Here is a 14,794-nt window from a genome sequence, read left to right as displayed (position 1 = left end):
TTGTTATTAAATTGTTAATTTGCGTTTTAAAAATATTTTAAGTTTTTGTCAAGAATTATAAAATGTGTTAAACTTTATAAAAAAAACATCGTAATAAAAATTACACAAAAGGAAAAAGGTTAAATACAATTTTCCTTATAACAATGGTATGGTAAAGGTAAAGGTAAATGACAACACTTTGGAATATTACCACAAAGAAGGCCTTTTTTTTCAGAGGGGAATGCTTTATGCATACTCCGCGCCCCGGGGGGACGCGGTAGTTATGTGGGATTCTCCTCCATAGCGGAGGCATACCCACTAAACCCCTCTGTTCCTCCAACGCATCGGGACGGGACCACGGGCACACTATCGCTCTCGTCCGCGGCCACCACAAAGAAGGCCTGGCGTCTCACTTTTGTGGTCCTGATTAAGTTACTATATATCTATAGCTATGTTGTACGAATGATGAAATATGCCTTTATATGTTATACTAGCTGTCGCCCGCGACGCCGTCCGCGTGTTTGTCTAAAAAATAAAAATGTTGGGGTGGACTACCCTTAACATTTAGGGGGATGAAAATAGATGTTGGCCGATTCTGATACCTACTCATTATGCTCACAAAATTTCATGGGAATCGGTCAAGCCGTTTCGCAGGAGTACGGGAACGAAAATTGTGACACGAGAATTTTATATATAAGATTTGTCGGTCTCTTTTCTCATTGACTCTTAATTTTCTAGTCCATGATACCTAATAAATAATTTTCAATATAATCTTAAAACAAAAACAAGACATAAATAGCTTTTAAAGTAGCCACTTAAAAAATAATAGAGCAAAAAGTTTCAAGCGCATCAAACTTTTTTATTTTAATGTAATTTAAGATGGAAAACCTGCTCTGTCCGGGGCTTATATTGCAAGCGTTCCCTTTTTAAAACTGGCCACAGTATTTAACTTTATAATTAATTACCTTATATCATTAGATGTCATCTTTGTTGGTCCACTTGATGTTAATAAACGCTATTTAATTATTTGATACTAATTCTAAAGTGCGTCTTACTTTATCGAAAGCGCCTGTAAAAATTATAATAGCATTGGAAACTTCGTTATAATTTGCTAGCACAACAATGCGTCGGCGCTTTTAGTTTAGTATAATCCATGCCCGTTCTCCGTGTCGTTATATCTCGGCGGTTCGGAACTTCGTAGCGTGGTGTATAGCATGTGGGGGAAGGCACAGCGCAGTTCACACCTCCAAGTCAACCGTCAGGCTATTTCAGAAACTAAAGAAAGGTAAGCTTCTACTAAATAACTATTACTCGATAATTCATCATCAACCTACCCTTATCCCTATTCAAGGTCGGCACAGTATGTACTACTCCTCCATACATCTCTATCAGCCATCATATCTGAATTTACCCCCATCCTACGCATATCCTCTTTCACACAGCCATTCCATACCTTTTTTCATTCAATCTCATTACTATTACTCGATAATTAACACTGATAAATTCGGTATTACGTCATAAAATACCTACCTACCTACTCCAAAGTGAATAATAATACATCTTACTTTTTGTACATTATTGCTTCGATGATGATTTATGATATTTTGCACATGCAAATATGTTTAACACTTAAGCAATTAATTACAAAATATGTTGGTAATAAATAAAACATTTTGATAAATTATAAAATTTACAACTTGATCTTGAGATTGGTGTGTATACAAAATCATTAAATTCTTTGTAAAAATTTGTGCTGACGAACTATGTCTGCAGTGTTTCCGCGATGTCTCATTACTATTTACCTCTTCACAGTACACCTTTTGACCTTATAAATTTGGGCTGGAACGCGAATTCGAATTTCTGCAATCCGATTGTTGGTTCTTGAAATAAAAGCGCTAAAACAAACTCTGCGGCATTTTTATAATATAATTACGAACTGCAAATGTAGATTCGGTTTATTCAGTTCCAAGATTATGTTTTGGTAGCATCAAATTTGGAAGTTTGCAAAGTTAATTGATTTTGAGCCCATGCGCAGAGGCTATAAGCTATATAATGCATACGAAAAAATTGCCTCAAGGTCACAGACTCACAGAGGGTGTAGGGTCGAGCGTATTGCGCGCGCACTGCGCACGACCCGCTAGCCGCCACCGCTCCGCTCAGTCGATTCGCAGCGCCGAGTGCGTCCGCTGGCTGCACGCTTGACGCCTTTGCCGGCGCGCGATTAAAAAATAAACATTACAAAATCTGTCAACACGTTCGTTCATTTTGAAGCCAAATATTTCAAGAAGATAACGAATACGATCTAGTGTTGTGCTTGTGAAACAACTGAAAACAACCACCGAATAATTTGAAGTGTTAATAATTAACAATTTTGGTAAGTTGCAATATCCAATAGGGCTAATAATGTAATGTTGATATAAGTTAAGCAAACGCTTTCGTAGTAGTAGACATAAGTATAAGATTTTCGAAAGTATTTCAAGGCGATCATGCTTCTCGCCTCATGACTTTGAATTAGATTTTAATCGATCCGACGTATATGATTTTAATTTTCCAAAGATTATTAAGCAAATATTAATGTCGAGTAGATTATTATTTATTTTACATTGGATCAATGTTGTAATATTAAAAGACTACAAAAAGTTTCTTAATTAGCTTGAAAGTCAGTACAACACATAATCTTAACCAATTAAGTTTAATAACTTCACTTTGAGGTAAAGACGATAAGTCGTAAACTCTACTTAACATATTATTTTATATCGAGAAGGTGCAATTTTGAATATGCGTGCGTAAACTTGAGGTAAATTATGATGTCAAGGTGAATGTCGTGAAATTTAATGACACTCCGCGCAGCCTAAAGTGTACAATAATTTTGAATTCAAGAACGAAATAAAAAAATCAAAATGTATATAAGCATAATTTTGCAATGAATTAAAAATTAATGTCTTGCTGAAGACCAGTTATGATTTCATTTGACAGTTCGAGTTTTTCCATGATTGCATTCGTTGCATTTAGGTCAATCTTACGGCTAAGAAAATGCCAATAAAAATATAATACTCTCGACCAGCAGTAATTGATTTCTCTTTTGTCATTGATATTTATAACTGCTTGAAAACAACGAACGATTAATATTATGCAGGTTAAAAATACTATGCAAAGAATTTTTCTTATGGATTAGAATTTAAGTTATTTTATATATTTATAACTACTTGTCGCCCGCGACTCCGTCCGCGCGACTTTAAAAAAACGTAATTAGTAGCCTATGTCTATTTTCAGACTATGCTCTATATCTATGCCAAATTTTAGCGAGACTCATGCAGCCGTTCTAGAGATATCTTCAAAGAAACATCCATCTATCCATCCAAACATTCTCAATTATAATATTACAGTAAGAGTAAAAAGTAAGATTAGAGGTATATCTGTAATGAGTGATGAAATTCATTAATATTGTTTCAGCTACTTGCTAATCAAATTCTTGACGTAGATCGGATAAGTACACTATCATTAAAATAGGTTACACCTAATTCTTACGTGAAATTACATCAATCTTCATATCAAGTCTTAATAGAGATTATCTTTTCTTTTAAAAAATAACAGAATTACATTATATCATTTATCTTTTACACATAGTAAGACTGATTGCAAATTTTTGCTATTCCTATTACCCTTTAAATTTATTAACCTATTTAACCTAGGAGTTTAAACGTTAAAATTTATTTAAAGCAAGATACAAAGAGTAATCGTCATGATGCACTGAATGCAGACTTGGCTCACAATAAACGGCTATAAACTGAAATGGTTGTCGGAAACATAAAATCGATTGAGATTGTGAAAATAAGCAATGAACCCAATTGAATGGAGAGGAAATGTATTCCGCGGGAATGTTTTTTGTGTAAGTTGGTAATTATATAGTAAGTCATCAGAAAAAAAATGTGCATCTTACTTCTTATTAATCTTACTAATATTATAAATGCGAAAGTAGTAGTAGTGTGGGTCAAATTTCTTTAAAATAGATTTATACCCACATGTAGAACATAGTCTAAAAGAACAGATGCTACTTATTATGTTTCTTTATTACCACGTGGACGGAGTCGCGGGCGACAGCTAGTTATTATATATAATGACTTGAGAGTATTTTAGCCTGTGATACGATGTTGATAAATCGTCAGTTGGTTCCGTTCATGCCGAGTAGGCAAGGCGTAGCGTGCGCGGTTGGGAAACGAAACACAGAAGGCCGTCCGGTCTACGTCGACGGGCATATCGACATCGTTGCGTTCCTATTTCATTTAATTCTTACTTAAGGATAAACATATTGAGATTATATAACACTAGTTACTTGAAAAAATAGTAAAAAATGACGAGAAAATTCACTGAAACATTCAACCTTCGAACAAAAGCCAGATATAATGATACTCGTGGTCTCTGCAACAGAATTTTTTTTTAGTTAATCATAATGTACTTCATAACAATGTTGTATAAAAGTTGGGGTATTTTATTAAAAAATATTATGTAATCAAAGTTGAAGGTGAACTCGAATGTACTTGGTCAAGATTACCCAGTTAACATGCGTTAAAAAATATGAATAAAGCAGTAGCTAATTTTTTAAGCTCATCAAGGAAATATACAAAATAAAATTTTATTTTTATAACTTTGACCAAAGGTTAATTAAATAAATTGTCAGATTAAAATACCACGATATTTAAATCGGTTTAAAGTTATTTATGTTCATATCAGATGCTGTTTTGAATAAAATTTATTTTACTTACTACATATTGACGTATTCAAAATGAGACTGATCACCGTAGATTTAATCTAGCTCAATAGTTTGAATTTCTTAGTTTACAAACTCGCTTATAATGTATAATTTATTATTTTTTAGTCGTCATTTAAACTCCGGTCATATTAAATAATCCTGGTGAAGCTACTAAAATCGCATAGAGTCAAAAATTGGTAGTAAAGGTCAGAAATCTTTTATGTATAGATGCCTTGTGTTCCCTTTGTAATTATAATAAAAAATAATTATTCAGGGTCAAAGGTTTTTTAATGTTTTTCAGAACAAATAGTAAGTGTATTATTAGCAAAAAATTGCCTCATAGAAAAATTTAATTAGAAATATTCCTATAAAATACATCTCTGCATTTTTTTTCTAGTAGCCACGATTTTGAGATATCACCGACGAAAAAATAAATTGGAAATATTAAATATTGTTAAAATAAATAGTAATTAATTAATATAAATAATGTCAAATTGAACATTTAAGAGATTGTTATTTCAAGCATCGCTTTCGAAATACGACCTCCGTTGACTTAACTCGGTTAGTTTGTTGAAATCTTTGTTTTTCAGTTATTTTTCGAGCTTAAATATGTTTCAACAATCAATTTGACACGTCGTTGTAGTACAATTTCGTAACGGTTTCAATGTTATTGAAAGTTGTGCAAGTTAGTTTAAGTCGACAATCACAATATGAATGCATAAAAGATCTTCGTTAAGATGTAATATGTACATCTTTGCGGAACTCAAAACTGTAATATGAGTAAGATTTTTTCCATATTTTAAAAGAAAACACAAGTTTCCTGACCAGAATAATATGAACTCATATAGTAAAGAATCAACAAATTAATATACTATTATGTGGATTGAAAATTTTGTAAATTCAGATAAACATATGAAGGAAAAAGGAAAATAAAGTTTTGTTAATATATGTCCAGTGGGTAATTTACGGTATGTATATTTATTTAGTAGGAAAATAACAAAATACGATTTGAATATTTGCATTACATCTATGCCAAATTTAATTTAGATATGTTGAGCCGTTTTTGATACACATTCTAAAAAACATCTATCCATCTAAACATTCCGATTTATGAGGACAGATATACACACACTGAACTCATATTTTAATATGTATTCCGGCACATTGTTAGTTTATAATGATCTAATTGAACTTAAGCGCAACTTCAAATTTAAACGTGATAATATGAAATATATATTATTATTACATTTTAATATAAATGTTATTTCTCAGTGCATTATATGTCTTATTTCCATGTCTATAATTTGTGTTTCGAAACATCTACTGTCCTTTTTTTGCGTATACTTTCTCCCGTGCTTTCTCCGCGTTCGATGAAGTTTTGGTTGTTATGCCGTCGAGAGCGGTCATTAACGATATTACTTTGAGACTTGATGATGATTGGACTGGACTTTTCTATTTTTACGAGTCCAGTCTTGTACACGTGTGATTAAGTATACCAAGACAGTTATTCACATAGAATTTATAACCTTAACCTACATTAAGAATTACTTGATAACTAGCAAGCTACTCATAAAATGGATTTCACTATTTTTTATATCTGTTTTATATGTCTCTTTCTGTGTCACTGAGCTGTTAATAATAGGTCTTTAAGATTCTGTAATAGTTACTTATTTTAGTATGTAAAAATAATTGGCGTCATCTTTCCCATATTCGATTGCCGAAATTTTATGGCTACATGGATATCGCTGAAATTTAGCATAGATGTAGAACATAGTCTAGAGGAACATATAGGCTACTTTTTATTTATATTAAAACAAGAGTGTCCGTGTGTAATCTTGTGTGATTTTTGGTTTAAGGCGTTATACTAGATTTTATTAAATATGATATTCTGCCTCTATATAACATAATATTCTATCGGTTTCCAGTATGATTTACAATATTATAGAATGTAAAGTGCTTGCAGTGTTCCGCAAGAGTACGCTCCACGGGTTTCTTTACTTATGAGCACGTTTCTAAAATGTTCTTTTTTTATGCACGTGGTTTAACTATTAGATAGTGTCTATTTATAATCTAATATATCTCAATATGTCTCCTGGTGAGTTGTATTTTTGCACGACTGTCAATCCTGTTGGAGTGTAATGGTTTTCGAGTTGATGTATTGTATTTCCGGATGAGAGGATGCATGGAAAGGGAATATATTTTCTTTCTGTGCATTCTCTTCTCGGTTAAAGGTAGGCAACGCATATGCAATTGCGTATGCCTATGGGCAACGGTCACTTCGCTATATCAGCGATTTCAGGTGGCCGCTCGCTCGTTTGTCACCTTATGATATAAAAAAAAATGTCGGTTCATATGTTTAAACCAACGTCAATCTAAACAGCTTGGCTTTTAAAATGGGAGATAAGGTTTAATTTTTTTTCCTGGGATGGTATTATACGAATGTTCTTTTTAAAGAAACAAAGTACTGTCTAGACGGCCGGATGCAAATACCAACTAAGTTTTTTGACATTTATGCTGGTTAAATTATTAACCAATTATATTTTCAAAAATAGATTTGAAGGTTAGCTGTGTTATACAGATTAAAATAAATTGCAGACCGGTTTTTCAAATTTAATTTTTTAAAATATATGTATATCATAACCAATTTTTTAATGGTAATAATGCGTTGCGTCAATGAATGGAAACGTAGATTATAAAGGCCCTGACATTAGTTTCGCTTAGTTGCGCACAGTCGAATCTGACAAAGAATTATTTATTTAATAGTTATTACTATTACTACCAATCAAGTTTCGATGATTGTGTTACGTTGCTTTGCATCTATTGTCCCGTCTACATTGTAATTCACAAAAAGATGTTTCTTAGAAAGCGGAGAGAAGAAAAGAAAGGGCTTAATGCAAGAAATTTAATTTCCATTTGAATGTCTTACTGTAGAAATAATAAATTATTACAGTTTTTCTCTGCCACTGTCTCTATATTATTGGTCAATCGAATTTAGACCCTATCAGTTCTGGTAGAAATAAAACGTCAGAATAGTAGGCCAAAGGGGATGCAATTAAAAATAAACGGTTTAAAAAAATTATGTTGATATTAAGCTAAATATATCACCTTTTTAATGATTCGGTATTCCACAAACTACCAATCCCCGCCATGCTCTGTGGTGTGGAAACGTATTGGCAAATATAAATGAGTCAAACGGTATAGAAGCAACCAGACGTTTCGGGTCGGTATAAATAAAACGGAAATTTATTCACCTTATTATGATTGCCAATCAAAAATATTTCTCGTTGCCAATCAAAAAAAATATATATATATCGTTCAAGATTATAATTTAAATGATAAGTTAATTGAGTTGATTTGAATCATAATAACACAAGTAATAAAATATGCTTTAATAAAATTTATCGAGCGCTATCCACCTACAGGAGAATTCAATGAATATTAAATATTATAACTTACCTATACATACAATACTACCTTCATAAAGCTTTAGGCACAGTCTTATTAAAAATATACATGATTTTATCATTAATTTAAACACTGAAACTTTCCAAAACAAATATATAATACTTTCATATTCATAATAGCATAGTATTCATACTTTCATACTTATATGAATGCGAATGTTTAGACGGATGGATGTTTGTTTGATGGTATCTCCGAAACGCCTTAACGCATCTTGATGAGATTTGGCACTAATGTATAATATAGCCTGGAAGAACACAAAGGCTACTCAATGAGTTTTTCTTTAAATCCGCACGACATAGGCGACAGCCAGTAGACAATAAAAAACAGCGTCAGCCGTTGAAATATGTATATATTTCTTATTATTCGACCTTTCACAAATCTGATGTCGTCCGACGAGCGTGAACGTTTAGATATATTATAAAAGAAGCAATAAAAGGGTGCCAAGGTCGAGCCAAAAATGTATTTGTAATATTACGGGTGCTCTTCGAGGTACGCTTACCTTTGTGACTTTTGATTATCTTTTCTTTGTTCTTCTCTACTGCAGCACTCAGAGTAATGGTTACCTACTTAAATAGCCGCTTAGTTTATATTCCCATATTAAGTTTACACTAGGAGATCCCTTAATTTTTATTTAATAAATCTGAGTCTGGCCGTTATGTCCCGAAAATGATAGAAATTTCGTATGCCTGTAGAAATAAATCAGTACCAGGATAAATAGCACACTTTTGTTTTTTTTTTTACATTGATATTATAACAAAGCTAGAAATAAGACGGAAGATCGGTCGTCGTAAAGTTTTTTTTTCTACCTTTAAACAATCACGTACTACTGTATATTTACGACTTAGTAAACTTGCGGTTAACTATAAACATTTAACGGACATTTTTAAATTGTTAAAGCTTACAACTTTAACGATACGACACTTTAAAGAAGTCATGAAGTGTTTGTATACAGAAAATAACATAGTTCCTAGTAAACGAGACACATAATACAGGCAATTATATAAATAAATTGTTTGTAAAATACTAATTAAAATTACGGCTGAGTTTATCAACGGGCTGGGTTCGCTATCGCTTCACGTCTCGGACTGAATTATTAATTAGTGTATTTTAATATATCTGGAATGTTTCAATATTTGGAAAAGTCAGTCGCGCGAAATTAAAAATAAATATACCTTATGTGTTCTTCCAGGCTATGTTCTACATCCATCCATCCATTCTGGAGATACCTTCGAACAATAACAACATCCATACATCCAATCTTTCGCATTTGTAATAATGTAAGATTGTGTGAAAATTAATTTTCAATTGTTTAGACATCGATTTTATAATGTTTAGTTAGTAGGTCATAACTCTGTAGGTCGAATAACCTATCATCGCAGTCTCTGTGTAATGTTTAATCGGTTGCGATATATACATCGCGTTTGCTAACAAGTGAGAAATGTCTCTGTTGTTTTACTGGGACAAAACAACGTTATAGCTATTGTTATGGTATTGATGAAATTAATAACGGCCTGGTTGTATTAGGGTTATGGAGAGTGTTTAGTTGTTCATGATTATTGATTAATAGAGGTATGTCCGCATTTCTGCACTTCCGAGCTTTTCGTATATTTCCATCGGTAATATTATATAAATTGATTTAAGGATGACACATATTATATCATAAGAAGTAATGTCGAAGCTGGAATCAAAACTAGAAGACTAACATTTTGTATTATTATATTATTTTATCTAACTTTTATCATTCATCCGTATTTAAATAATAAATTTTGTCCCCTTAAATCATTTTTTAATCCAAGAAGTTTACATCCATATCAATTGTAAAGAACCTATTCGCCGGCTGTTGTCCTTGAATAATCAATAAAAAAGCAATAGCTTATCGCGTTACGTTGCGTATTCTGCTCACGCGTGTACCGGTCAAGTTCACTTTGCGTAACTCGTGGACCCTGAGTCACGGGAATACGAGCTACTATTTGATGAATAAGAGTACACTCTTGTTTTACTGTGCTATCGTCATTGGATTCTCCTTTACATATCGGTTTAAAATTTAATGTATTAGTGATTTTTATTCAAATAATTAAGGATTTTTTTTAATATACACTTCGTAAATGAATCCAGGCGATCTCTTGTGTCGAAAGCCAAGACCCATTTTGGGTCGCTGCGTTAATGTAGTAAGTAATTTGAATCCAACCTCTTCGGGCCATCAGTGCACCCTGTGAACTAATTAATACTCCTGTATCTATTGATTTGTTACCTTAACTGATCGTTGAAAAAGGTTCCTCACGACGGTTACATTTATTTTATTATACGTTGACGTTAAAATCTATTGGTTGCCATTTACATATGAATGTTTTTGTTCGACCTTCATTTACTGGGAGTGTGATTTATCACACTCATTCATAATTTGTATAGTGCTAATTATACTCGAATGTCAGAGAATTTACAGTATATTGCATATATTAACATCAATATTTTATGTTTACAGGCCAATTTACCGCCTTCCTGAATACAAAATATTTCCTAGTTACAAAAACTTTAGTAATATTTTTCAGAAATCTGACATTGTTTTTTATTAAAACTGTAATTGATTTTAGAAGCATAATATAACGATTGATTTATCTTTTCATCTCGGTTTGCAAAACATTAAAGATAAGAAATAAATGTTTAAATATCTAATATCATAATCAAATGTTACAATGCGTTACAAGCTGCTAGTAATTGTGATATATGACCTTTGTAGTAGAGTACTCTTTGGCTTAGTGGTGCAGGCGGCCCTGCTCGGGGCGTTTGTGCAACGCGGTTGCGTTCACCGGCGCTATAACATTGCGACATCTGCGCACCAAGGAGCGCCGCGCCATCGCTCTGGATCAAGCAGCCATATGAACTTCCACTCTAATGAGTCATGCTGTATATTTTTTTAGGTAAACTAGTAATTATTTTACAAATAGTCCGAGAGACTACTGTAAGGACTGTCAGAGGAATAAGTCGAATGGGATAAGCTACGTCACAGTACAACACGCTTTTGTACTACATACAATAAAAAGCATATTCCATTTTCTATTGATTATTAGGTAACGAAATAATGAGACCTCGTAAAGAAATCGTACAGCACATATTTGTAATAAATTGTTAAAAAGTTACATAGTGAAATTATGAGACAATAGAGATGTACCAACTAATTTCATCGTGACGACGATACCAATCATATTTGTGTTTGTCACGCTCTACTTGTGTACATTTCAAAACATAAAGACATTATATGCCGAGTAAAAAAATTACATGAAACAAAGACATGTCGTATCTATGTTGGTTTGTAAGTTATCAATTCCCTGTCCTTATCACACACACGTGGGGTTGGCGTCAATGGTTTTATAATATAAAGCTTAAATGTTTTGGCTTAATTTTTTAACGCTGGCCGCCTGCCTGTCGCCAACCGCACTATAAATAAAAGGTTTATAAATTATAATGTTCTCGGAAATTTTCACTGCAGTATTTAGATTTAGACACTCATACAAAAATATACAAAGTGAGACCGGCAATAAGTCTAGAATCCACCCAAACTTCAGAGGTTATACGAATGAGAACTCTCACATAACTTATAAGTAGCCCAAACCTAATAGAATATAAAGAAAACAGCACTCAGAAAAAAAACTTATAATATACGAACAAAGAAGCTAAATAATATAAGTTTTAACATATTTATAACCCATATTCGGCTACTTTAACACTTAATATGCTTTTAAAATCGTGCCAAGTGACCTTGCTGTAAACGATTTCTTTGATGTTTAACATTTGTCTTAGAACATCGAAGAATCAATAGATTATGCCACGCCACTGTCTAATTCATACATATTTATGATAAATTCGTGGAGAATCGCACAAGAAACGTATATCAATCTTTTTAAATACAGAAATAAACAAATCTATTACTATTTTATTAGCTATTTGTGTCAATTTATTTGTATTTTATTACTTTATAACATTCTATTTTCGACAACTTATACGGATTCCATAATATTGACATTCTGATATTTGATATAACAATTTTATTCACAATTCAACACGGATTACAGTTTATATAATTTGTTTTTGTTTTTCTGCAAGTAGCCGCATAACAATGAACGCAACTTCTTTGCCTTTTAAAAAATATCAAAACAATAACTTTCCCATAACGAAACGTTACAATTGAATGTTGACTTAATATGTTTTATACACACCGTGACAAAAGAACAAGTACCTTATATTATATTAAGTTAACAACAGAAAAAAAGATATATTATTTATTTTTACTGACTAACAAGAGGGTAATGTTTTACGCGCGGACGTTATTTCTGGAAACAAAGGAAACATCTGTGCAAATATATTGTTGCATGATTTTTTTTACATAAAACGAGAACGATGACAATATGTTTTTGCATATGTAAATAGTATTTTATTGTAGAATGGGGTAAGGACAAGGTTAAGCATGAGTGTGGAGAATATATCAGTAGAGGTGCACCTGGGAAGAGATGGATGGATTGCGTGAGGTGAGGTGAAGGTGACACGATTGAAAAGGGAGTGACGAGTGAGATGATGGTACATAGATTCATTTGGAGTACGAAAACCTGGTGTGCCGTGTAAATGGGACAAGGACTGGGAGATGATGGTGAAATAGTATAGTATTTTTTTTTTTAATTATTCGGCAGTTGAGCCCTATGTCATGCCATTCCGAGATAAGCACATGTCTAACAGCTGCAAATAATGTTGAATGTGCTAATCGTGTTATTGTCACATTAGCAGGTATGTTTGCAAATCGCCCTACATTTTCTGTTACTCAGGGTTCAGCATTAAAAATATAATTGTTTGCATAGTAAATAATTGTTTTTAAACACATTAAATTATCTCCTAACTTTACTTTCCTTATTAAATAGATAAAGACAAAACATCTTTGGCGGAAATCTTTTTTATTGGGTTTGGAGGTTACGTGTCATTTTTTACTAATTATAAACTTAGTACCATGTTTGTTAGGTACCTACGTGTTAAAAAAAAGCATCTAATACTCCGTCACCTTAAATCATTACGTGGTATGTGGCGTTACATTGATATGTGTAATATATAAATTTTAAGTTTGTAATTAAAATATGTACGGAACCTTGTCGTCAGTAACACATTACACGTAATTTACGATTAAATGAACTTTGATTTAAATCATTTAAATTACTTAACAATTGCAATTATGCAATATAAATATGTAATTTAAGCAATTCATTACATTCAGTCATAGAGGTCGTGCGCGTTTGAATAATTTGGTAACAATTATCTTATTTAATTACAGGTACAAAAGGGAAAACAATCGTTTAAGAGTGAAGAGTGATGCTATATGACATATAACTTAATTTAAAAATAAATTCGTGTAATAATCTAACAAAATGTCGACCGAGAGAGAAGAAACACAAGAATACATCAACGGCATGAGACCCGGTCCATTGACTAGAGAAATACCAGAATGCATGAGGGACAAATATACAATTGTGCAGACAATTCTGGACGTTATAGCCTATTGGATATTATTATCAGGTTATATAATTACGGGGATATACAGGGCGATAGTAGGATACCCAAAGAAGGAACTTAAAGATAGTATAGCTGTGGTGACTGGTGGCGGAGGAGGTCTTGGCAGTTTGGTGGCTCTAAGACTGGCGAGGCTTGGCTGCACTGTCGTTTTATGGGATATCAACAAACAAGGTTAGTAGTGCTTATATTTATTGCATGTTTATTATGGTAATTGTCTCTTGTTATGCAGCGTCATGCACAATAATCGGGACAACTATATGTTATTAATAACATTTATTACTTATTTTATTAAATCTTTACAATCACTGATAGGTACTCGTAAATTAATAAATAAATGACTGATTTATTTATCCAATACTAGCTGTCGCCCGCGACTCCGTCCGCGTGGATATATAAGTAAAACATTTATAATATTAGTAGGTTAAATAAAAAGCAACTCTTCAAGGCATAAATTCGAAAAAAAAAATGAATAAATAGTATCCCGTCTCCTGGCTCTATGCCATCTCCTCACCAATTTTCAGCCATATCGGTAAAGCCGTTCTTGAGTTATAAATAGTGTAACTAACACGACTTTCTTTTGTATGTAGATACTCGTATGTAGATATTTGGCAACATGTTTTCTGGTTTGAACTAGAAAACATGTTCCCAAATGTTTAGTTCGTTACCTATGTAAATTAAAAGGCACAAAAAAGGCAATAACGTTATTTTTGTCGGAAATTATACAAAAACTTTGGAATCATAGACAATGAATAAAAATTGATCTCCGCAAAATTACGTGGATTCGTCTTTGAGCATAGTCATCAAAATTATATAACCTTCCATTCAAATCCTGTCATTGTCAAAAATAATGCTATGGTCAAAGTTTATCTTACCTCATTTTGTGTCATTTATATTTATGCAATAAAAAATCGCTTTATCATTTCAACAGAGGTTGGCGGAACCATTATGGAACAATGTTAAATATCTATTAATCAAGCTTAATGATAGCTTACTATACTTTTTTAGAGATTATTATACTGAATCAGAATGTATTTCGCGCAGACATCAATT

The 14,794-nt window shown here is 32.5% G+C and overlaps 1 protein-coding gene across 2 annotated transcripts in view; it reads left to right on the top strand.

The window, feature by feature from the left end:
- Positions 1-1,157: 1,157 nt before the first annotated feature.
- Positions 1,158-14,794, top strand: part of LOC106126840 (estradiol 17-beta-dehydrogenase 11) — a 28,503-nt gene continuing 14,866 nt past the window's right edge. The window contains exons 1-2 of one of the 2 annotated variants that reach the window (XM_013324720.1): positions 1,158-1,264; positions 13,506-13,915. In XM_013324720.1, coding sequence (XP_013180174.1) covers positions 13,600-13,915 — 316 coding nt within the window. In that variant the 5' untranslated portion in view covers positions 1,158-1,264; positions 13,506-13,599. Of the gene's footprint in view, positions 1,265-2,111; positions 2,354-13,505; positions 13,916-14,794 lie in introns of those variants that run through there. The other variant, XM_013324719.1, reaches the window with a different exon arrangement.

The sequence above is a fragment of the Papilio xuthus genome, unplaced genomic scaffold, assembly GCF_000836235.2.
Source record: "Papilio xuthus unplaced genomic scaffold, Pxut_1.1 DF824992.1, whole genome shotgun sequence".
NCBI classification, from domain to species: Eukaryota; Metazoa; Arthropoda; class Insecta; order Lepidoptera; family Papilionidae; genus Papilio; species Papilio xuthus.
Note: the sequence above shows the minus strand (reverse complement) of the source record. Positions and strands in the feature narration are given on the sequence as shown.